The sequence below is a fragment of the Rissa tridactyla genome, chromosome 3, assembly GCF_028500815.1.
Source record: "Rissa tridactyla isolate bRisTri1 chromosome 3, bRisTri1.patW.cur.20221130, whole genome shotgun sequence".
In the NCBI taxonomy this organism is placed as follows: domain Eukaryota; kingdom Metazoa; phylum Chordata; class Aves; order Charadriiformes; family Laridae; genus Rissa; species Rissa tridactyla.
This window is the reverse complement of record NC_071468.1, coordinates 53,434,881-53,458,485: the sequence shown is the minus strand read 5'-3', so window position 1 is coordinate 53,458,485 and position 23,605 is coordinate 53,434,881. Positions and strand designations below refer to the sequence as shown.

Sequence of the window (23,605 nt, the reverse complement as noted above, 5' to 3'; positions counted from 1 at the left end):
CACCTTGCAAATGGCTGCTAAAATCTCAGACCACTCCCAGGCTCCCATCTGGGGTGCAAATGATCACCTTGCTCTGCAGCAAAACTCAGGTGCAGTTCTGCAGGGGGCTGCCCCATACCCAGTATGGATGAGCAGGCCCCAGGTTTGGCTCCCCATGCTCCAAAGAGCCCTCCAACACCACCTCCACCATAACATCGCCAGGGTGTGCAGCCCACAGCGTTTTGCTGTAAAAATCCCATGCAGCTCGCCAGTTAATACCGTCTTCCCCTCATTTTGGACACTGCAAACTGAAAAAAACGCACACACATAACACCCGGGGCCCAAAGGCGATGGCGTGCCTGCTGTTAGCAGCAGAGACACCGCTCCCATGGGCTGGGGGGTCTGCGCAGCTCAGGCGGGAGGGCTGGAGCAGCAAGTGGGGCCAGAGTCCCTGGAGCAGGTACGTCCAGCAGCAGAGGTGCAGCCTGAGATTTTGGAGGTGGCTCTGTGTTGGTCCCCCACACACTCAGCCACAGGGCTGTGCAGCAGCACGCCAGGACGGGTGTCTGGGCAGAAGCAGGTGCGGAACTGGGACCTGCCAGATTCCTGTGCGAAGCCTGCCCATGTTATTTGCCTTCCTTTCAATTGTGCTTTTGCTTGTTTGATCTATTTGGGATTATTATTATTATTTTTTTTTGCCAGAAAATGTGGTGTTTATTTTTCCCAGTGCCTGCAGAAACTTTTATATCTTATGTTTCCCTCCATAGCAGGCAAGAACTGTAATGCGTCTCCACCCCCTTTTTTTTTTTTGCTTAGTTTCTGCAGCAGAGGACCCATTATTGATTGTTGTGAAAATATGGGTCTCCTTCAGTGATGCAGCAAAAAGTAGATGGGGAGGTGGAGGCAACCAGAGAAGTCTAACTGAGAAGTCCAAGACTGGACTGAAGCAAAACCCCCCAGCCAGATGTGAGGCAGAAATACAGAAAGAACAAAGGATGACATGAAGAAGGAAAGACACCATGTAGAAGTTCTGTACAGTCATTCATATTCCAGCTGCGAGGTGGTGGTGGGGGGTACCCCTGAGCCTCCCCCATTCTCTAGCAGAACTGATAGCTACAGCTCCGTGAGCGATGTCTCGCTGCCAGGCAGCTGCCGAGGTTGCAGTGCCCGTGGGCAAGGGGAAAGGAGGTCAAACCCAGCGCAGGCAGGGCTGTGTGGGCAGGGCCGCCGTGCCACTGTGCTCCCCGAGGAGAAGGCTTGGGCAGGCGGCGGTGTCCACGCTGTCACCCACACCCAGGCCAGAGCCCAGCCTCATGCCCAGCCTCGGGTAGCTTCTCCGTTGCTCGGGCAGGAGCGGAGGTGCCGGTGGAGGGAAGTGATAAAGGTGGCGGGCAGGCCGCCCGGCCAACTGAATGCCCACCCCGGCCGGGAGGACGCAGTGCCACGGGGGACGAGACGAAAAGGTGCGTGTGTAACACGCGTGGGGCAGCTGAAACTCCCCTGGGTGCAGAGGGACAGGCTCTTCTCCACGAGGAGAAGTTTTCAGAAGGAGCCAGGTGAGCGCAGGCAAAGGGCCGGGGGATACTGCGGGGACCGACGGGCGGGGCGGGGCGGGTGTGCCGGGACGCGGGGCAGGGCAGGGCCGGGCCCGGCCCCGCAGCCGGGGCGGGCAGGGGGTGCCGCGGGGGGCGGAGGGTCGGCTCCCGCCTCCGCGGGGCCGCCCCGCTGCAGTCTCCCGGCAGCCCGGGAGGAGGAGACGGCGGGGCGCTCAGGAAGCAGCGGGGCAGCCCCGCGGAGACGGACGCCGGGCGGGCGGCAGCTCCGCGCCCCGCCGCTTCCCGCCACCCCCGGCCCCATGGCGGGGCCCGCCGCCCCCCGCGCCCCGCCGCGGCCCTGGGCCGCCCTGCTGCTGCTCCTCGCCGCCCTGCTGCCCGCCGCCGCACCAGGTAGGCAGCCGCCCCGGCGACAGGCGACCGAGCCGGGCAGAGCCACCTGCCGCCGCCCCCGTGTTTGTGCCGGTCCCTCCGGCTGCCCTCCCTCAGGCTGGGGAGGGAGACCCGGGCGGGGAGGGAAGGGGGGGGGGGGGTGGGCGGTCTGCAAAGACGGGGCAAGCCCTGGCGCCGAGGGTCTGGGGGGTCGCCGGGGCTCTGGGAGAGCGGGACCCTTCGCGGGTCAGCCCGCGGCGGCTCGGCTGCGCTTGGGGCAGCTCCGGGCTTCCAGCCCGCCCAGGGGCGCTCCCGGCCAGACGTGAGCTGAGGGCAACCGAGGGCTGCTTCCCGCTTGCCTCTAGCCCGTGGCTGCCTTATTCCCGCTGGCACCGGGTGCTGGCCCCTTCGTCCCGTCGAGCCCCGCTCCCTCGGTTCACGGCGCTGACACCGGGCAGACCCCGCGCCGAGCATCTCTCCCGAAAGTCGGGCGAGATCCCTCTTTTTTCTTCATTCCCGCCGCCGGAGCACTGAGGATCGGAGCCTGGATCAGGCCGGGCGAGGCTGGGGCTGCTGTCAGGGTTCTCCCGGCGCTCAGCCTCGGCTTTCAGCTGCTCGGGAGGTCGGGTCGCGGGGTGGGGTGGCAGATCTTCCCCGTCCTCTCCCGCCTGGAAGCGGTGTACGTTCAGTGCAGCCCCCGCGGCACTGGCTGCACCGCGGGCAGTGCTGCCTCCCGGCACTGCCTCAGCTGGCGCCCGCAAGGTGTTTGCACCAGAGCACGGCTAGAGGCAGGGTGTAGCGGGACGTATGGAGGCATTTCAGCACCAGATTTTAACTGCTGGGGTTACAGTGGCCAGGGCGGTACGGGGACACCTGCTCCCTGGCTCTGGACACAGTGGCTGCCCCATCTCCAGCCCGATGCCGTAGCTGCAGTGGAACCAGTCAAGGATGGTCGCATCTCACCCTGTGGCAGCTCAGGGCTGGGCAGGATCTAATGTCACCCGTGACTCCTGGGGCGTTTTAGTGTGCACCTAAGCAAACTGGAAAGATCTGCTTAATCTGGAACAAGGAAAAGATCTTCAAGGCTGGTTTGAAGACCCTACACAGCTCTCTCTTTGTGGGCTGCTGGAGGTGCGTGGCCCTCAGGGTGCACAGTCACAGAGTGCGTCTGCAGGAGGCTGAGCGAGCGCAGCTTTGGGCGCAGGTGCCCATATATCCACTGCTGTCTCTTTCTGTGACGTGTTGTGCTTGTCCAGGTTAAGCCTGGGATCACTCTCCTGGAAGTGGGTTTGCAGTAACGCTGCTTTGCAGCGGTGGGGAGTGGAGGGGGAACGGGGTCTTCTGTCCCTGGGGCTGCCTGCCGGCAAGCGGGAGGAGAAGGAGGGAAGGCAGCATGGGCGACATCCATGGGAAATGTCATAGCCTGTGAGGAAAAGTGTTAGCTGTTGTGACAGGCAGGCTTTTGCTTCTCTGACTGTGTAACATCTAAAGTGATTCTAGGGGAGTCTGAAGCTTTACGGATGTTACATCCAAAATTTCAGTACAGTCTTTCTTCGTTTGCAGTCCCACACCAATGTGATGTAAACCCAAGCCAATTTCTGAACAAACCCAAATGTCTTGGCATAGCGTTGCACAGAGCGCTGCGTGCTTCCCAGCTACGGACCTCTGGAGCGCACCAAAACCTGCTGGAGTGGGAACACTGTGCTGTCTACCCCCAGAGGGGCCGTACAGGACTTGGGTGTGGGCTGCATGTGTGTTCCTTCTCCCTGGTGGTGTGCTGGCCACGCTGAGTGGGCACCACTTTCCTTTTCCAGCCTAGGGAGTGGTTCATAAGCCACTAAACCCAGACTGTGCCCTGAAGAAGTGTAGTCTCAGGCAGGAGGGCTAGTGGGTCCTGGAGTCCTTTCTCAGGGGTTAAAAGCTATTGCTGAGCGCCTTTGCTGCCCTGCTTCCTCATCTTCTATCCATGTTTGAAATGGTCCCTTCCCATTCTGCTTTCCTCACCTTTCCAGCACGTGTTCTGTCGAGGTGACCTGTCCCAAACTCACTCTGCACTTTGGAACCTTTGCCTGAGTGTTGTGTCTGGGAGGCAGGGCGGCTGCCTCGGCTCAGCCGAGGGGCTCTGACAAACGAAATGAAAGAGCCCTTCATTTTTTTGTCTGTGGAAAGAGAAGATTTTTCCCCAGTGAGGGTCTGTCATTGGGCTGGTTCTCTCATTGACTTCCCTTCTCTTTATCAAAATGCAAAGTCAGCGTGGAGCCTGTGCCCGGGATTGCTATGTGCAGTCTCTCGGGCCAAGGAAGTGTAAGAGAAGGGTGTTGTGCTGGAGCCAGTTTAGGGGGAGATCCCATTTGTGTTTTGCCAAGAGAGATTTTGGTTGGTTGCAGCCAGATCCTGTGTGTGGAAGGATGTAGAACACACACTGACAGCAGAAAGCAGCCCTTCTGTAGAAATCCTCCTCAGCTGCTGTTATACAAACAATATCCAAGCACCACCTGCGGCCAGTGGCAGAAATTTGGGAGAAATTTTAGGAAGAGGCTGAGCTCAGAACGAGAGCCTTGCTGACAGCAGCACTAACTCTCGTTTTCCCCCCTTGGCTAGACTGTGTGACATAAACAGAGAAAGCAGGAGTATCTCCAAGGGAATTTTCCACTGCATTTAGCTCTAAGGAATGTATCTTCTCAGTTATATAGGGCAATGCTGTAATGGTCTTAACTGTATAGCTCTGTACCAGCCTCTGGGTGTGTCAGAGGTATGAAAGCCCTTGTGCTGTCCAAGTCTTAATTCCAACTCTTCAGACAGCACATGGACCGAGGTTGGCTGTACATGTGGTTAGGAAGATGCTTTCAGAAAATAGAGGGGGGCTGAATAGATCATGGAGCAAAATAAAGACATGGCATGCTTTTTCTCTGCCTGCAGAGGGAATGGGATCTTGTCTGTATGATCTAGTGCATTGAGTGAGTATTCATACACCCAAAAACTATAGCTCTCTCCTCAGACACATTCAGTGCTCAAGTCACATGGACATTTCTCATGCAGGACACTGAAATGGTAAATGTGGCTTGTGAGTCTCAAGATAACTGAGGTTGGACTTCATGTCTGCTGCAAGTTGTCTGTAGCCATCTGCAGGTGGTCCAGTATCTTCTGATCAATGAAGCAAAGCAGTATTTTCACCAGGTTCAATTTCTGGTGCTCTTCCAGGAATCACAGTTTCTCTAGCTGGCAGCTATGTCACTGTGTCACCCAGCTCTCTCCATCACTGGGGAAGTGCGCAGGTGTGTGGCTAAGGTGGCGTCGGGATGTGCTGGCATCAGGCATTGGATCTTTTAAGTTTACACTGCTGCAGTTCAGGTATAATCAGGACTGGAACCTTTTCCTGACCAAAGACCTCCAGAGTGAGCCTGTGTTTGGTAGCCTCAGTGTGATCCCAAATATTCAACAACCTGCAGCGAAACCAGCACCTTTTTTTTTTTTTTTTTTTTTCACAGTTTTGAAATGTCAGGATCCACTAATGTTGTTTAACTTGAGTTGCCTGTCTTCATAATTAGTATTTCCTAACTCCCCTCCTTGCCTTCTCAAACGAACTGTTCTTAACTAGGTGCACTCACGTATCATGGGAACATTTATCACTTGTTGCGTGTGTGATTTACACTGAGGGGGAGGAGGGAGCGTGGATGTTTAGCTATGCCTCCCATGGACCGCTAACGCACTCAGCAGGTGAGGCGGTCACTTCCAGAGGGAATGGCATAGACATTGATGTGCCATTCTCTCGGGAAGCCCCATGCTGCTTTTTTCTCCCCGAAGCTGCAGGTGGACTGCGCTCTTGAGCAGCCTTGAGAGGGCTCTCACAGCCCTGCAGCCCTGATCCCTCGGGCAGGTACCAGCGCTCCCTCTTCTGCTTCCCCCTCCACCCCAAATCGCCGCTTGTCTTCTCTGTTTTACAGCCCCCTAAAGCAACAGTGGTTTCACTGGTGTCTTGCACTACAGTATTGCCTTTATTACTTTGAGTGCAGTTGAAATTTTATTTGCTTGGAACTACGAGTCTACGAGTGTTTTTGTTATTCCCCAAGATGAGAGATCGCTTCACCTCGGCAGCCCGTGCCCCTGCCCGGCATGGAGAGAGGGATGCACCGCCTGTGTGTGAGGCAGTGAAAGCCAGAGGGGAGCAGCAGGTCTTGAAGCTGGGGAGACCCTTTCTTTCTGGCTCATGAGGAGACCAAGTATTTTGCTTCCATGTGGGCTGAGAACATGTATTTTCGCTATATTTGCACTGACACCATAGCTTCTAAGGCTTATGTCTTCAGGGCAATAAAGGAGTGATGGGTCTCCTGGAGAAATGGGAGGTCGTCTGGAAGATCCTTTGCTATGCGTGACCCAGTATAAAACCTTTGAATTCAGATTTACATTTTTTATGTGTTTGCTATACTGCCGCTTATTCTGCTGCGCTGTTGGCTGCAAAACCTACAGTCTGTGTTGAATGTTCACAAACTGCAGTGCCAAAATAAGCACTGCCAAGATCAAGACAGTGGCTTAAAAAGCACAAGATTTAAAAAACAAGAACTGCTGAGATATTTTGCTTTGCTGTCTGTTCTCTGAGTCTCCGGGACACACATTTCTAAGCTTTCCTCCACACCCTGGATGTCTTAGAGGGGCAGTTTGGGTTAGCCTGCATCTCCACTGCCTGCCTCTACCAAAGGGGCACTTAGGCCAGCAAGGGGATTTTGCACTGACCCTGTACCTGGTTAGATGGACTTCCTGATGCTCTCATCCCAGCTTTCGCATTTATTCTTACTTGTGGGTACCAGCAGCGTTTGCCTGCAGCACCTCCTTAGTTGGATTCATTTCCTTTGTGGAACGTACAAGCACCTGGAAAGTGTCAGGTTTCCCTGGTTCCTCTTTAAACTTTAGGAAAGCTTGTAATGAAAAGGAACTTTTTCTACGGTGGACCACACGGTTGAGTGCTTAACTACTACACTGGTAGCAGAGTTAACAGGAGCAACATCAAACAGTGTTTCCATGGTGGCTCCTTCCTTGCGTGGTCTTGGCTTGCCTGGGGAGATGGGAGGTTGTGCTGACAGCTCATGTGCTTCTGGTCCCCAGCAAGACCTGTGGAGGCTGCTGAGCTCCCTCCGCCTCCTTTGTCTTGGAGGGGTTCCTGGTACCCATCTCTCTCCAGACCTCTCGTCTTGTGTCCTGCCCTCCTAAGGCACATGGCATCTAGGTTTCTGACACATGTTGCTCTGCTGACACCAATTCCTCTTCCCTGGTTCCCTGGGACTGCTCTCTGGGTTGTAATGTAAGGTCTTCTCCCCTCCGCTGCCCCTCAGAGTTTCTGCAAATGTATGTTCAAACTTTGTCGTGTTTTGTACTGTTCACAGCATTTTCAGGATGGTTAAAATCTGTGTAGGTTTTATTGGATGTTTCCCGAGCAGCACGCGGTCTCATCTAACTTGTAACTGCTGACCTGCCGTTATCTCTTCATAAATGACATCTGCGCCATGCGATATGGGAGCTCTTCCCATGTGCCAGGTTGGCGTGGGTGCCCTGGCCATGTCACACCCCCATGCTGCGGTAAGAGCTGAACGTGCTTTGGTGCTGCTCAAATTGGACTGTGTGTGTTTGGTGTAGGTACTTGCATTTGGCAGAGTGGGTCTATATTTAAGGCAAATAACCCCAAGGAGTGGAGAAGCAAAGAAAGGTGGAAGAAGGACCCAAGTCATGTAGAAATTGTGTGCTCTAAACAGAGAGCTTTTCCTAAACAGAGAGCTTTTCTTAAACAGAGAGAAATTGTTAGTTACATCAGATAAAATACTGAAATCCTGTTGTAAGGAAGTCAGTCCAAGCTTCTCCTCGCCCTGGAGGAAAACCTAAAAGGTACATCCAAATTTAACTACGTATATATTAGAAAATGATCTGGAGAAGTGTGCGTTTTAAATCACCCCTCTTCAGTCAGTAACTTGATCATCAAATCAGCTCTTCATTAAACAGAACAAATTACCCTTTGAGGACTGTGCAGTGTGTTCATATTTTGTTGTTCCAGTGCAGTTATTTCACTATTACTCAGTCATCAAGTCCTCTTGGGCATCTTGCAATGGTCCTGGTTCCAACAAATCTTTCCGACTGTTGTATTCTTCTGGCGTTAAACTGATTATTTTTCCACTGGAGGAGTCGGTCGTTCTTAATATATACATCTGCTGTAAAACAAGTGGCAACTCTTCAAATGGTTATTTGTCGTCATGTTTACTGTATAGTTGGCTGCAATATTTTGGCCGAAACTCTTTTTTTGGAAAAAGTGCAGAACTGCTGGAGCTGGAATGTTAGTTTTTCCTTGTCTCTGAAAAGAAGACAAAAATAAGAGAAACTGAATAGTTAGCATAATTTGTTGTGCTATTCTGTAATGAAGTACTTTTTACCCTCCTTGCACAGTGGCATCCTTGGAAGGGCGTACACAGTGGGAAGGGGTTTGGTTAGTAACAGGCAACAACTACTGAGTTTACCTTAAAACTCCCTCAACAGAAAGCAGTAGATGTGACTGACAAACCATGCTGCCGGGGCTAGTGTCTCGCCATGCCCAGTGTCCATCCCGAGCCCCGCCACCTGCCTGGCCAGCCCTGGCAGAGCCCCAGGATGCTCCCACTGCTGAGGGAGGGGAGCATGGGAGCAGCACCCTGTGCCCACCTCTGCCGCCCCTTCGGCAGCCTGAGGAGTAGCCAGGCCTCGTGTTTTCAGCCTCAGGAAGCCAGCGTTTAGTTTTACCTGTGCTGCTGAGGTCCTTGGGACAGCTCGGAGAGCACTGCAGCATGCAGGCTGCGGCCAGATAGGCGGGAGGGCTGGATTTAGATGCTGTTATTCCTGCTGGGCAGCATCTTTCTTCACGTGGCAGCCCCGCTGAAATACCCAACGGCACCAGAATCTGTCCCTGCATGAGCAGCTGAGCTGCGCTTTCGCATAGTCTGAATGCCTTTCCCTTTCGTCACCTCTTGAGGCCATGCCGTTTGGTGACATAATTGTGTGGTCTTCAGCGTCGGATGCTTTGCAGATGGCCCCGCACGGAGAGGCTGTAGCAGCGTGAAGCTGACGGCGGTCCGGGGACTTGGCAGAAGGCTTGCCGCACTTTTCAGGAGTGGCTGCTCTGGGTTATGTGTTCGCAGCCTTGCTGTCCGTGGCAGCTGAGCTTCGGCCTCAGCTTCTCTCCTAGCTGTGCCATTGGTTTGACGTTTCTGCTCTCCCAAAGTAAATGTATTATAAACAATTTAAGAGCGAATGGCAGTGATGGAAAGGCTCCATCTGGCTCGGCTGGACTGAGACTTCAGCCCGATTTCAGATGCGTTTATGTTTAGTATATGTATTTGGTACTGTGGCTGAGGTCTTATTCCTGGGGAGGTGGGCTGGGGATCAGAAGACCTAGTTTCATTCATAGGTCTGAGACAAACGTTCAAAGTGACGTGTCACCTTTCCTGGGCTCCATTGGCCCTGTTTTAAAAATGGGTTGAATGCTTTTTCCATGCTGTGGTGCCAGAGAGCTGCTCAACCTAAGCTGCTGTTCTCTTCTACTTGAAACTTTCCAAACAAGAAGTTATGGCTGAAATCTTTTGTGAGATGCTCAGTAACATCTTGGCAGGGTTTTATCAAACCTCAGGAAGAGACTGTTGGGTTTGTACTGTCATCGCACATAGTGCAAAGCAGTGAGCTGACTGTCCCCTGAGGTGGAGAGGGGTGCTCAAGTTCCCCCTCTGTGACTCAGGACACAGGTTCTGATGCTGTCCCTGCTGTAGACCCCCTCATGTGTGTTGTGCTGTGATGTGCGATATGCCAACGCACCTGCTGTGTGAGGTGGCACTCCCTGGAATCAGTGGACACAGCTGAAGGAAGTACATGCATATTATTTTGCTGGATCAAACCAGCAAACTGATGTGTCTTGGTGTCTGCCTCTCCAGTCTGGGGATGTTAATCCAGCCATACCACAGTGAGGTGCTTGAGGATGAATTCAGCTTACTGATCAGGTCATGTTTCTCTGGTGAAAGAGACTGTGAGCACAGGAGTGGAGAGCCTGAAAATGTAGGGTATCCCAGCTTTCCATTTATTCCAGTCAGTAAACTTCAGAGTCTGCTTGGGACTGTTTAGAAAATGACTTTTAATTCCTGCTTTTTGTTGTCTTCTGTGTCCTTGGCTTTGGGAGTGAAATGATTTACTATCAATCTAGATACTTGCTTTGTTGTAGGATCTTGGAGCAGCTTCGGTGGTGCTGGAGCCCTGCTCCCGAGTCTCAGGTCCAAAGCTGTATGTACACAGAGGAGAGGGGAAAAGCTGCATTTGGAGTGTGATGTTGTAAAGACCTGAGTATCTTTTCCCACCAAGATGGCCCACCAGGAAAGTACTGCATGGCATCCACACCTTGAAGTGTCTTGTGCTTGCAGACAGAGATGAAATTGCTCTCTTCCTGAAAAACCAAACCCAACACAAAAATAAAATAAAACAGAAAAATAAGCTCTTCTGTGACGGCACAGCTACGGTATTGAAGATATAGAAAGTCTAAATCTTAAACAGGAATACTAGACAGCCAAATTTTCTTGTTAGATACATATATTAATGTACTTTTTTGTTTGTGATGCGACGATTGCTTTGCCAGAGCACTCAGTTCCTGTTCTTCACTCTTTATGGCTACCGTATGGCAAAATGGCCCCCCGAGGTCTGGGGAGCATGCTGAAACAGGTGTCAGGGAACCGCGCAGCGAGCACTGGCTGGGTCTTCATGAAAGCCCTTCCCAGTCAGGATCAGAGCTGCTGGGTTTCAGTTGCTGAGTGCAAGGTAATACCTGTTTATTGCCACCAGATGTCTCAGACCATACGTGCTCCTCAGCTGCCCTCGCAGCAGCGCAGTCCCCAGCCTAGGCCGTGTCATGCCCATGGAAGTGCTGATAGCTGAGGGCTACACACCTCCGCAGACACACTCGCTTTCCTCTGCAAAAACCGCTGTTTAAGTGACTCTCAGGGAGAGATGATGAGTGGTATGAGACATCATGTGGTTCTGCTCGTGTTTGGTACCACGCTGTGCAGGTTGGGCTGGAAACCTGCAACTGATGATGTGACATGGGAATGGGAATGAGTGTGAAACCTTGGAGGGGAGGAAATGGATTTCAGACCGCCACTTTAGTAAAGTTAAAAGAGAAATGGCTTTGTGTTGGCCTAAATCTTTCCTCACAGTGGTGACCGGCCAGCCGTCCCGCATGGCATTAGCACAGTGCCATGCAGGAAGGCGGGTGTGGGCACAGTTGCGTCCGCACAGCAGTGCAGTGGGAGCACAACTGGGAGAGGATGGTTTCGAAACTCCCCACTGGGAATGGAGGGAAGGAACCGTCCATATATGCGTCAGGGGGCAGGAGGAAATGAAAGAGAAAAGTAGTTTTTCTCTGTCGCCGGAAGGGAGAGGGGAAGGATGTCAGCCCAGTGGAGAGAGCTGAAGCGAGAGCTCAGATAACTGATGGACCTCAGGGTCCGGTGGGGGTAAGCGTCAGAGTATGTGATGAGTCAGTATGGAGGTTTCTGAAAGAAAAAGGTGTGCCTTAAGAGAGGGGGGATTCTTTTTAGCCTGTTCTCACCATTCTGCCTGCTGCAAGTTTTTTCTTAAGAGTGGAAAAAGCAGAACAAGCTACTAATAATTGCAGTAAGGGTGGCAGAAACAGGCCCTAGGAATCCAAACATAAGAGCCTCCTTAAAGTTAGCCACAGGGTTTGCAAGACTATAGTCAATGAGAAAGGAGCCATTTGGGTTTTGCAGCAAGGGGCCTCTTGCAAATATATATTTTAAGATGCTTGTGCTGTATAAATATATATATTTAAAAAAAAACCCCACTTTTATGATGGTTACAAGCAGTCCTTGTAAAAACTGAGAAGGCAAATAGTGAAACTTTGAAATGTCTGCAGGAGCTTTTGAGTAATTTGGGGCCCCTTTTGTATGGAAGGAAATCACTGTGTTTCAGGAAGTTTTGCTGCTCTAACAAAATGTTTGTGCTTCTGAATGGTAGCAGATGGCCAACCCAGAAGATGGTAGCAAGTTGCTTAAGCTACTTGTAAAGCAGTGCAAATTTCTGTGCCTTGCTAGTAGCAGCTAGCCTTGGTTTTGGGGATCCAAGCTAGGGCTTAGGGCTTTGTCTGCTGTCACTGTACGGCTGCTTACCCAGTGTTGACCATGCAGAACATCCAAATCCAGGCTGCCCATAACTATGTTGAGCAACATCTCCTTGTATGCTATGCAGGTCTAATTGGAGCACTGTGATGGTAGATGTTACTGTCATAGAAATAAGGGTTGATTTTCAGCAGGACCTCGCTATAGAGACTGGCCAACAGTGGTGACGGGATATTCAGAACTCAGAATCAAAGCGGGCAATGCCATTTGGGTGTTTTAGTATTTGAAAACTTCATTGCATCTGAACAGTAGTGGTGCCAGTTCAGTGTCAGAGGGTCAGAGTCAGAGAGCGTACTGTATCAGTACACCATTTTATTCCACTTCTCCTTCCAAATTTCCCACTTCAGGTGTTCAACCAAGAACACATGAATAACACAAAATAGGAGTCCATGCACATTGGTAATGGATGTCTCCAGCAGGCTGCTAGCTTTGGCATGTTAAATACTCTGGAAGTCACACAGAATAACAGAATCACAGAATGGTAGGGGTTTGAAGGGACCTCTAGAGATCATCTAGTCCAACCCCCCTGTCAGAGCAGGGTCACCCAGAGCAGGTTGCACAGGAACGCGTCCAGGCGGGGTTTGAATGTCTCCAGAGAAGGAGACTCCACCACCTCTCTGGGCAGGCTGTCCCAGTGCTCTGCCACCCTCAAAGTAAAGAAGTTCCTCCTCATGTTTAGATGGAACTCAACATGAAAGTTGAGAAAAAAAGAAAAGTCTACCATGGTCCTTCCTGAGACTTGCTCTCCTGATTTTTGCAGAGGCTTTGTTGACACTAAGGCTTGATTTTCTTCCCCAGATGTCCCTCTTGCTGTGTATCCCACAGGTCAGGGATGCTCTGTGCTGTGTGGGGAAAAGCTGCAAGTTTTGTACCTCAACATTGGAGGCCAAACCATCAGTTGCTTTGTAGATACTTGTATTTTCAGTTCTAGATATCCCTGGGCGAAACCAAGGAAGGCGGCATGGATTCTCTTTTACAAACTTTCAGAGCTGTGAGTGAATCTTTTTGATATGTTCAGCTGCTTTTCAAGGGTATTAATTGGGTAGAATCTTTGCTGACCGTCCCAGCTACTTGCAGTTGCCACACCAGTGTACACATGTGTGTCTATCCATTTCTTATCTGAGCCTAACCTAGTGCAGAGCTCCCAAGAATAGCAATACTATTCTGGACATTTCCTTGGCATGTTTTTTATCCACTATCTATGAGTTTTGAACTTTGGGAGATGTGGAGTGTGTGCCGCCAGCTTTCCTTTCCAGGGTACAAAGCTATGTATGTACTACTTGAAAGATCTTTTACAATAAATAATGTGGAATAAAGTTATTTAGAAGAATCAGGGCTGGTGTTATTTCAAGATATGAGTCATGAACGGTTCTATATTACAGGTAGATAAATAATGTTTTAGTGTTTTTTATTTGCATTTTTTTTTGTGAAGAGGAGGAAGCAAAGATTGTGTTATTTTAGGATGTGCTTTTTCCAATCCCTATAAAGAAACTTAATCTCTGAGAACTACTAATGAAAGAGCAGAGACTAACACTGAACTGGTGTTTTGTTCTTAGCAAATCCGTACCTTGGGAAACTCTCAAACTTTTCTGATTTATGAAAGGTTTGCAATGTGAAATAAAAATGGAGAATTTTAACTTTTTTTTTTTTTTTCATTCAATACATGATGAAACTTGAATTCCTACTTTCTGACTTTGCGAATCTGGGGCATTTTTGGCAGGTTCTAGTGGAAAGATGAACGTGCGCTTCAGCTAGAGATGGAATGAAAAGACTTTACATAAACATGTGAATCTCCGGTAGATTAAAAAAATCTGTGCTACTTTACAGGGTAAGGATGCAGGTTTAGATATTAGAGAGACGTGTAAACCAACACACACTCCCCACAAGTAATCCAGAGCCCTTAGGGACGATGATTTGGTGAAGTCTATAATATGCATAAAGGAATGAACCAAAACCATAGCCACACCATCCAAATTGCCAATGCTTTGGCTTCAAAGCCAATCTTTGCTTCAGAAATGTCTCACTGACATGCCCACCCACCTTTTTTCTTCTTTTTTTTTCTGTGAAAATCCAAGTTTAGGTACCTAAAGAACATTTGAAGCCATGATTTTTTGGGTAGTTGTGGCGTGGTTACCATTTGTCACTGTTTCCACCAATGACTGAAGTAATCCATTTGGTGGGTGTTAAAGTGACCAAGGTGAACGGGTTTTTCAGAGGCTCTGAAGAGAGGGGATTAGAAGGTGGCTGAGAGTTGTCAATTTCCCCCACAACCCAGCACCCCGAATCAGTACGTTAGTATTTGTCTCCTGCTTTGAGGATCTGCCATAAAATGTCCCAGCAGCCAAAAGCTGAGCAAGGTTTGGAAGGAAATTAGGTGTTTGAATAGGAGTATTTCATTAAATGAAACTGAGCGTATGAAGTGAATAATGTGAACTAAGCATATAAAGCTTTGTGCTTTATGGATGTGGGTAACCACCGTTTGATGAGGTTGGAGTGAAGGCTGGTGCAGATAGAGAACTGTGCTGCTTGCTGTGAATTTCCATAAGCCTAGTCCATATTTCCCATCAGGATAATAACACACGATGTTTTCTTCAGCCTTTGAAAGATGCAGGGCCTCATTCTTCACTCGACTGCCTCTGTAATGCGCCATGGGTTTTTGTAATATTGCACTGACGTGAAAGCAGAGCAATGGAGTGAAGATTTAGGTTCATAACAAGCAATCAAGGTGCGCAGCATAAAGATGCTGCCACGGTTTAGTTAGCCTCCTAACGAGCAGTGCAATTTTAGTAGGTGTATTTTCCGCCCTGGAGATCTATGGCCGTACCTGCAGGGAGCAGGACCGGGGTTGGCTCGGGAGTGCACGCGCTCACTCTGACTGGTGTCCTCTGCCAGCCCACTTCAAAGTTAGCTCAGGCTGCTGGGACGCGGGCAGGGGGAGCGGTGGTGGAGGGGATGCATGACAGCCCAGAAACAATACTCTCTCTTTTTTACTACCTCGCCTGTGGACAGCATTGGAGGCCCACCTAGAGGGGAATGGGCTGGTTCACCTGCAAGCTGTCCGTACAGGGGTGAGGATAAATCTGGGTAGGCTGCAATGCGGTGACTCCCAGACCCAGGTCCCATGTCTAGGCCAGGCACCGCGGCATCATGCAAGCTCCATGCTGGAGTCAGTGCTGGAGAGAAGGTCATCCATGGGCTTGTGATCCTGCACAGACCTGGGTCACCCTTCCTATCTAGCCATACCTGTGTGGGCATCAGCTGTGGGTGGAGAAGTGTTGTTTTCATCTTCAACTTAAAGAAAGCTCCGCATATGTTTCCTTGTGTGGAAATCTCTAAACAAAGCTTTTCCTCGATGGCATCTTCACAGCATATGAGAAAGCCACTGAGATTAAGTCAGTCTGAGTAAATTCTTTGTTTTATTTAATGTTTTCAGGATGAAACCATTGGAAATTTCAGATAAATGGAGCAGTGCTAGCAGGTGATGTCATTTCTTCTTACCGCCATGGTGGATTTCACCATGTGCATTTGTACTAGGGGTGAGTCCTTTCCTGTAGAAACATGTGGAGAGATTATGGCTCAGAAGCGTCAGCTGTCAATGTGGGAGTCAGTCTGTCTTACAGGAGGGATAAAAGCCATCCTGGTGCAAGCTTTGCACCATCTTCATGCCTTCTTTTCCGGTTATCATGGACAAATTTGCCAGATGGTTAGAGGAGAACGAGAGTGTTGCTGCACATCACGGGCTGTGCAGCCAAAATCCTGCCTGAGCTCCAGGGGCAACTTACAGTAGCCCCATGTCCCTGACAACCTTTGAACTGTTTTGAGGACAAGCAGCAGACTGAGGCAGCGGAGGGTGAAGGGGAGCCCTGCTTCCCAGGAGCTTGCAGTGAAAGGGCCCACTGAAACCCATGGACTTGCCCTGGGCACCAGTGGCAGATGGATCCTGCCCATGCAGGAAGATACTCTCGTGTGTGTGTGCCCTGGGGTCTGCCCTGAGGAGTCGCTCAGGGGGATGCTGCTGCCTTGGGAGTCTCACAGGGGGTCGTTTCTTCTCCTACCTTCTCCTGCATTCAGAGAGAGAAATACGAAGTGGGCTTCAAGCCACTATCTCTCCACTAAGGAAAGTGTTATTTCTTGTGATACCAATGGGATGCTTTAACACCAAGTAAACCGTGCATCCAGGGCCAATGCAGTTAAAGACCCCAGGCTTTGTATAGGTGGCTCTGAGATGTGCATAAGGATAGTCCACGCATGCAGGTGGAAGTAAGGGACATCCCAGGAAAGATGTGGCTTCCAAGTATTCATCACTGCATTCAACACAGTGGATTTCTCTTCTCTGGTGTCCACCTGTTCTCTTCTATGGGCAGTGCCTGATTTGACAGCAAAATACGCATAAAAAAGCAGTATGAGTCAGGTGACCCTGATTTTAGAGAGGAGACTAACCGAAATTTGTGGCAATGTTACGTCTGCTGTTTACTTTCCTGACAGGGTTTTGAGGTATTGTATGCTTCATTTTTGACTGTCAGAAACACAGAAGTTACCTCATTTTTGAGTAAATAAAGAATGCAAATATGAAAACAAGAACAAATTGGAAGTGAAAATCATGTGGAGGCTGCAGCATGAGTTGCTTGGTGTGGCTTCACGTTCTGATTTTCTCAGGCAGGTTTCCTTCCCATTACCGAACTTCTAACTGGAGCTAGAGAACAGCCTATATAAGGATTATCAAGAGGAAAACACACTCAGTTAACTTTATCCTGTGCTTTTGTCATGTTTGTGATTGCAGTCAGATTAAATTCAGACTTCAGCACTTAAAGCACCCTTAGGCTCTGATTTGTCTCAGAAAGAGGGCTTAAAATGTTGTAAGTTGATATTTGTGCTATTTCTGCAGTTGGATATCCACCAAAGCCAAGGAATGTGAGTTTCTTGCCCACTAGGAAGGGTCTGAGCGTCACGGGAGCCGCCGGCTGAGACAGCCAGGAGTTCTGCAGGGTGGTGCAGTGTCAGCACCGGGAAACCTCAGGTGCATCTCGGGGGAGAAGCACTAATATTCCCTCCTTCCTGAGGATGAGGGACTGAATGGATGTACATGGAGGAACCGGTTGGGATCGATGGCTTTATCAGGCCCGTTGACAGCTCATGCCGTTCCTTTTTGTCATATGGATGGTGTAAAAGAAATAGGTCAGCTTTGCTATAAACTTGTTTTTCTGTTAAATCAGTGAGTCCCCCTTCCTGGAAACCAAATTTCCATTGACAGGTAGGGTAAAGGAGAGGTTCCTACTGAAGCCAGGGAGCTTTGGGTCAAATCTGGAGTACCACAGAGGTCCAGTCCCTCCTTACACCGTTCTGTTTTCAAGCCCAGAAAAGGTTAGACTTCAAGTCAGTAAACAAAGATTTAAAGGATACCCGCATATACAATGGAAACTCACTCAAATATTATAGATTTGACTTTTATTTGTTATCAAAAACTTAAAGGCTTTAAGCCTAATTCTGCTGATGGTGCCACCTAATCCAGCTGTGCTCTCATCCTGCAACTGTTTGCTGGACTCTTGAGGAATAGAAGGAGTCAGAGTTGTGGCTCTGTCCTGCGTGGGAAGCCAAATCCTTACATTGTCAGTTGTTCTGGCAGGATCTCTGGCCAATATGGTTGAGCAAAGTCAAAGAGAACAGTACACCAGAAATAAAACTGGTTTTGCCAGATGAAGAACTTCGAGTACTTCAAATGTAAGCAAGCTAATAATATTATGACCTTGAAAGATGCGTTGAAGAGAATCCCGAAGCAAAATTAGAAAGAGGAGTTCTATGAAGAAAAACATAGAATAATACCAACGTGAGTTAATATTAGACAGCCAGGTGGAGGAGATGTATCTAAACAAAGGGGTAGTTTGAGTGGCAGGTTTAAAAGCCACCTTCCAATGCTGCTTTTGAAGTAGCTGGTTTTAAAAACACTTCTGAAATGGGTCTGCCAAATGTTCAGCTTTTTCCATTTTTTGTTTATTAGGGAGTGGAGAATAATTAAAGTTTTTATGACATAAAAAGTACATTCTTCACTAAATGTCACTCCATTTTCTCTTAGCAATTGAAGATTTTTATTGTAGAAGGGTTACAGCTCTACATACCGTACCTGATTTTACAGTCTGTGCTATGTCTAGCCATCTCCATCTCAGTGCCTTATGCTTGGAAGTTTTCAGGAGGCCTGGTGTTGGATTTCATGTTTTATTCTCCCAGAAGTGGCTGCTGAGTTGAACAGCGGGCTGTAGTTCTCCAGGAACTGAAACAGTGGCCTGATGTAAACCATGTGTTTTGGAGCCCGGGCCGTGCGCTTTGTGTGGGTGGCAGCAGGGAGCCCTGGGGGCCAGAGCCGTGCAGCCAGGAGAGCTTGTGACCCTCCTGCTCAGTTCTTCTGGACTGTCAGGGTGGGTTTTTTTTGTCATCTCGATGGACCTGAAGGAGCAATGACTTGCTGCCTCCCCCTCTCCCTCCAGAGTGGGACTAGGTTTCAAAATAAGCTGGAGACAGAGGGTGCTGCCCTACCAAGGCTGGGAGTGCACCAAAGAGCTTTGGAAGAAGTCTTGAATCAAAGAACTCAAATGCATGCGGTGAGGGATATTTTTAAGTGCCCATGAGACAAACGCCAGTCTCCAAGTGATGATCATAAATGAAAAATACATCCGGTAGTGACACAATTATGTAAAATAAATCAAAGGGGCTTTTCTTAAGGCATAGCTCTCTATAGCATCTCTTGAGAAGAGTGTGGAAAGGGAAAGGTTGAAAAAAAAGCTTCCTTTTTTAAAATTATAACTCCAGGACCCATTTGGCATTACGTTTTCAGAGACAGCCCATAGTGCCTCAGTCCCTGGGTGCTGTGATGTTTCTCCTTTCTTCTAGCGCCAAGGTCGTGTTTTCTAGATCTCTCACCGTGTTTATAACTCTCCTCCTGACTTTCCTCGGTGGGCCTGTGTCTTTCTTAAAACAAAGTGACTGGCTATGGGACACAGTTCTTACAGCAGTGAGTTTTTACGGCACAGTAGTGTAGAATAATCTCCAAATGATCCAACCAGAATTATATTGATTTTTTTTGGATGACATTGCACTGTTATTTTGGTTAATCTGCAAGAAACTACAACTGTTGGATCCTTGTCTTGAATACTACTGCTTTGTATGATATTCTCCATTTTGTGTTTACTATTGTGGTGTCTTTTTTTGATTTTTCTAATGTGTGTTGTGTGTTCTAAATGTCATCTGTGAGTCATATATATCTGTGTTTTATATCCATGTATATATAACCACAGGGAAATGTTAAGCGTGCAAGCACATACATATTACTAGAATGCCTTTACTATTTTATGTATATCTTATTTTTTCACGAATGTTAGTATTAAAAATCTTAAACAATAGAAATTCAGGAAACTCGAAGTTACAGTTGCAGTCTTGTCCCCACAGTAGTCTGTCCCAAAGGAGTTGGGAGCATCGAGTCCTCTGCCTGCATCAGAGGGAGCAGCCCCGCGCTGTTTCTGCAGCGGAGCTTGTGGGAGCCTGTTTATGTCGTCAGTTAGTTAAGGAAAAAGTCAGTTGAGGGGAACTGTTAAATAGTTACGATTTATGGACCAGCTACCAGGCTCTTTTTCATAGTCTGGAGTAGTATTTGGAATGATTTTTGCTGTCAGATGCTATCATAGTAAAAGTATGTACATCTATTGTTTTGGATTCATCAGGAAAGGCAGGGATGAAGCTGTTGTTTGTACAGATGCTGTAGCGTCCCACAAAGCCATACCGCTCGCAGGTCTTCTGCCTTGTCCTCCAAGCTTACTGATGTCGAGCCATTAGGAGAACATCTTGTTTTAGGGCATGTATTTGACAATGGAGCTGTGAAGCTTGCAGAGGAGGACACCGACTAGTTTTGACTTTGAATGCGATTGCTCTGCCATGCATGGGATGAATGGAGGTAATGACCGGCGCTGGGGTATGAGAAAGGAATCTGTGATTTTGAAATAAAATGGTTGCAGCCCTTTTGCCCTCCTGCCCCTGTGGCAGAAGTGTTTCTTAATTCCATGGTTCAGCCCAGTGGTGAGGTCGGCCACAGTCAATGCATCGCTGCACCTATGCCAGCTGGCTTTGTCGGCTCTGTTCCCTCAAGGAGCCCACAAAGGTTATGTCCCTCCACTACCACCTTTCTTCCAACTCAGTGAAGAGGCGGGTGCTGGACAACACCCCAGGTGGCCGCTTGCAGACCAGAGCCACAACTGCAGTGTACTGCCACTGCCCCTTTGGGGTTGCTGGGGGTTTTTACCATCACGGTGGTTTGGTCACTGGAGAAGCCTGTACAGGACATGTCCAAAGGCAGTGGGCATGGGAAAGGAGGGTAGCCCGGGCCCGGCGGGCTTCCTTCAAAGGGCACTGACACAGAAGGAAACCTGTGCATGGACGTCAGCAGGAGAACGTGAAGCCTTCAATAACTCACTGTCGGTTGTTCTTAAGTCATAATAGATACATTAAACATGTAGAAATACGTTGTTGAGTTTGGAAAATGCCCTAGTCCTACTGTACTTAGCGTTCAGAGGGCTCTTCAAAGGGAGCACTGGAAACTTCTGTTAACGCTGTCAATTTAAAGAATGTCCTCTGGATGCCAGGTAACTCCTCTACAGATGTATAATGAATCGCTTTGCTTAAATCAGGCATTACCATTGGATACTGGTCCTCTGCCCAAAACTCCTGGCTGGAGCCCGGTGAATTATGGCACACTTTCCATTGTGCTTTGCAGGAACTAAAGCGTTCCAGTCCCTGCTTTCTGCGCCAAGCAGGAGTGTGTGGAAATGTGCTGAGCTTTTTTTTTTTTTTCGCTGCGAGAAGCAAAGGATTTATGTGTCACTTGTCTCCGCTGCTTTAACTGATTGGCTTATTTCCAGGCGGAGATCTGATGCTGAGTGTATAAATTAGTGGCATTAAAAAAAGTTGATCAGCCCACATAGGGACAAGGTTGACAGTGCCTTTTAAAACGCTGGGGGACCTACCAACCTGGTAAGCCTGAGTCTGGGTTTGTTTCCCATTTCAGACCTGCTTTCTCTGATCATATACTTGCTCTTTTACATGTGTTAACTGCTGCAATGCTACAAAGAGCCCCTCTAGATTTTAGTGCTATGCTCTGTGCCACGTCTGGTTTGAAGTAAATCATCGAGCCTGGAGTCTTCTGGAGTTAGAGCAGTCAGCACATCTCGATTTAGAGGGCCACATCAGCACTGTTTGAGCTGGCTCACCGACTGCAGGAAATATCTTTGCAGAGTGAACTCTTCTCAGGATGGCCTTGATCCAGCCCTCATTGAAGCTGGTGGAATTGCTCCCATTTTCTCAATGCAGCTTGGATCAAACCATCAACCTAAAAAAAACCAAAAAACCAAAGCTAAAAAAACTGTAGTACTTTGCCAAAATGACACGGTGAGTTAATTTTTGGGTGGAAAACAAGTATCTTCCCGTAATATTTTGTCTGTCCTCTTTCTTCTTCACTTTTCCGCTGGTGTGGCTTTGGGATAGTTGTATGGAGATAGGTAACAGGGAGAATATGTGAAGGCGAGGAGCAAAGCAGCCGCCCCTGTGTGGATTGTTGGATGAGAAAGGTGGGATGTTCTCTTTCCCTTGTGCCTCTCAGTGATAGTAAAACGCTATTTTTCTTTTGCTGTTCATGAATAATCGTATTGAAAGCATTGAGTTGCACAAAGGACTACACAGCTTTAGACACCTGGGCTCTGCTAGTAAAGCTGTACTTTTTCCTTTTTCAAATGTGCTCTGTTCATAATCTATTTCAAAGCACGTGAAAAAGTAAAATGGTGTATTGGAATTGTCCCAATTAAAGCCAGTGCATAAAGTGATTTACCTGCTGGAAGATCATGTGGAGCATCATGTGGAAAACAACTCCCATTGCGGACATGAAGAAGGCTTGGATGATCATGTTGCAAAATATTTTTGAAATCCATAAACTCTTTTTCCTGGCAAAGGGCTGGCCATGGCACAGCCCTTGATGCACAAACACTGCCTCCTGAGCAGGGGGCTTCCCTCCCTGGCTTCCCTGGTACCTCCTGTGGGGCTGGCGTCCCTCAGTCTTTCTGCACCCCTGGGCAGATTCCTGTCTTGGTTTCACAAGTTGCCAAACGGGGCAATTGTAGAGGTGCCCTAGGATGTGTTTGCCACATGTGCTATGAACTTGAGCATCACCACTCAAGCAGTTGCATTTACGACAGGCCACCGCAATGGGTTTTAGGAGCGTGGATGTTTTACAAAGAGTCTTACTTCACGAATGGAATTGCTTTTAGAGATGCCAGCTGAAGAATCAAAATGTAGCGTCTCTTTTTTTCTGTTCACTTATCCACTATCATTTGTTGCTTCAAGTTCAGCTGATACCTCTGTGGTGGTAGGGCTCAGACACTTATGAGAGTGCATTGTGTACAGGAGTGTTTTATCTCAAAGAAGTAGCTCAGAGATCTGGGAACCACAGCTGGCTGAGGCATTTTTCTAGCCCTGGTGGTGGATTTTGGGAGGGAAACATTCGTCAACTGAGCTGTTCAGCTCTGGAACTGGGTTGCTCTTGTGAATTGGCAGTAGTGCAAGATTATTATCTCAGAGGACAATTGATTGTGGTTAGGGAGCAGTTAAAGACTTCTTAGGAGAAGGATCTACTCTTTGAGGAGAGTGAATGAACTGAGCAGTTTGGCACATTTCGTTTATTCTTCCATACTGTTTTGTCTAGTAGAGGAGTGGTAGTCTCAAATCCAGGGTTTAGAGTGAATCAGTCTCATTTGATGCTTAGAACTTAATTTTTAAAATAAAAATACTAAGAAAAATCCAAAATATCCCTCCCCCAAGAAAAGAAAATAATCAAAAAATCCCATCAGTTTGCTATTGCAGTGTAGACTGTGATGTTTTTTGGTCAAGTTGCCCATGACAGGATTTCATTTCCCAGCTGGCATTTTTGACCTTTTCTAATAGAGGCATTTGATCACTTTCTGATGAGTTTGTTATGTCTAAGCAGCTACAACTTCTCTCTTTAAGCTGTGATGGCTGGGTCACTGTGCTTAGCTTCCCAAACTTCTGCCTGAAGTGAAAAGAGAGGTTGGTAGATGTTTATAGACTATATGACTGTGCCAAATATGTGCCCTCTCTGCAGCAGAACACATTTTATAGGTCCAGTTTTCCAGTCCTGGAGTGATGGCACATAGAAGGAAAATGCAGAAAAGTTTTTTGTGACTAGGGAAGGCAAAAGCAAACATTTTGTACCTATACTTGTGGTGGTAAATTGAAGTGGCTGATTTTTTGTGACCTCGTATTTCAGCTACTTTTTTGCACTTATATCTTAGTAGGTTTGAGTTCTGTGGGATATTTTTCCTCACACTTACAGATTGCTTACTAGGGGTCAGTACTTCCCTTTTCTTCTGGAGCTATTTTGTGTTTTCCTTTGCTAGATAATTGATGAGGCCCTCCGAAGAATCTGTGTGATTTGGCAAGTGCAAGCTGCCTCCTTGTGTGGTTGTTTAG

The 23,605-nt window shown here is 48.5% G+C and overlaps 1 protein-coding gene across 1 annotated transcript in view; it reads left to right on the top strand.

Annotated features, from left to right (window-relative positions):
* The first annotated feature begins 1,832 nt into the window (after positions 1 to 1,832).
* The window catches only part of FNDC1 (fibronectin type III domain containing 1), a 72,098-nt gene continuing 50,325 nt past the window's right edge, over positions 1,833 to 23,605 (top strand). The window contains exon 1 of the mRNA XM_054197139.1: positions 1,833 to 1,925. Coding sequence (XP_054053114.1) covers positions 1,835 to 1,925 — 91 coding nt within the window. The 5' untranslated portion in view covers positions 1,833 to 1,834. The remainder of the gene's footprint in view (positions 1,926 to 23,605) is intronic.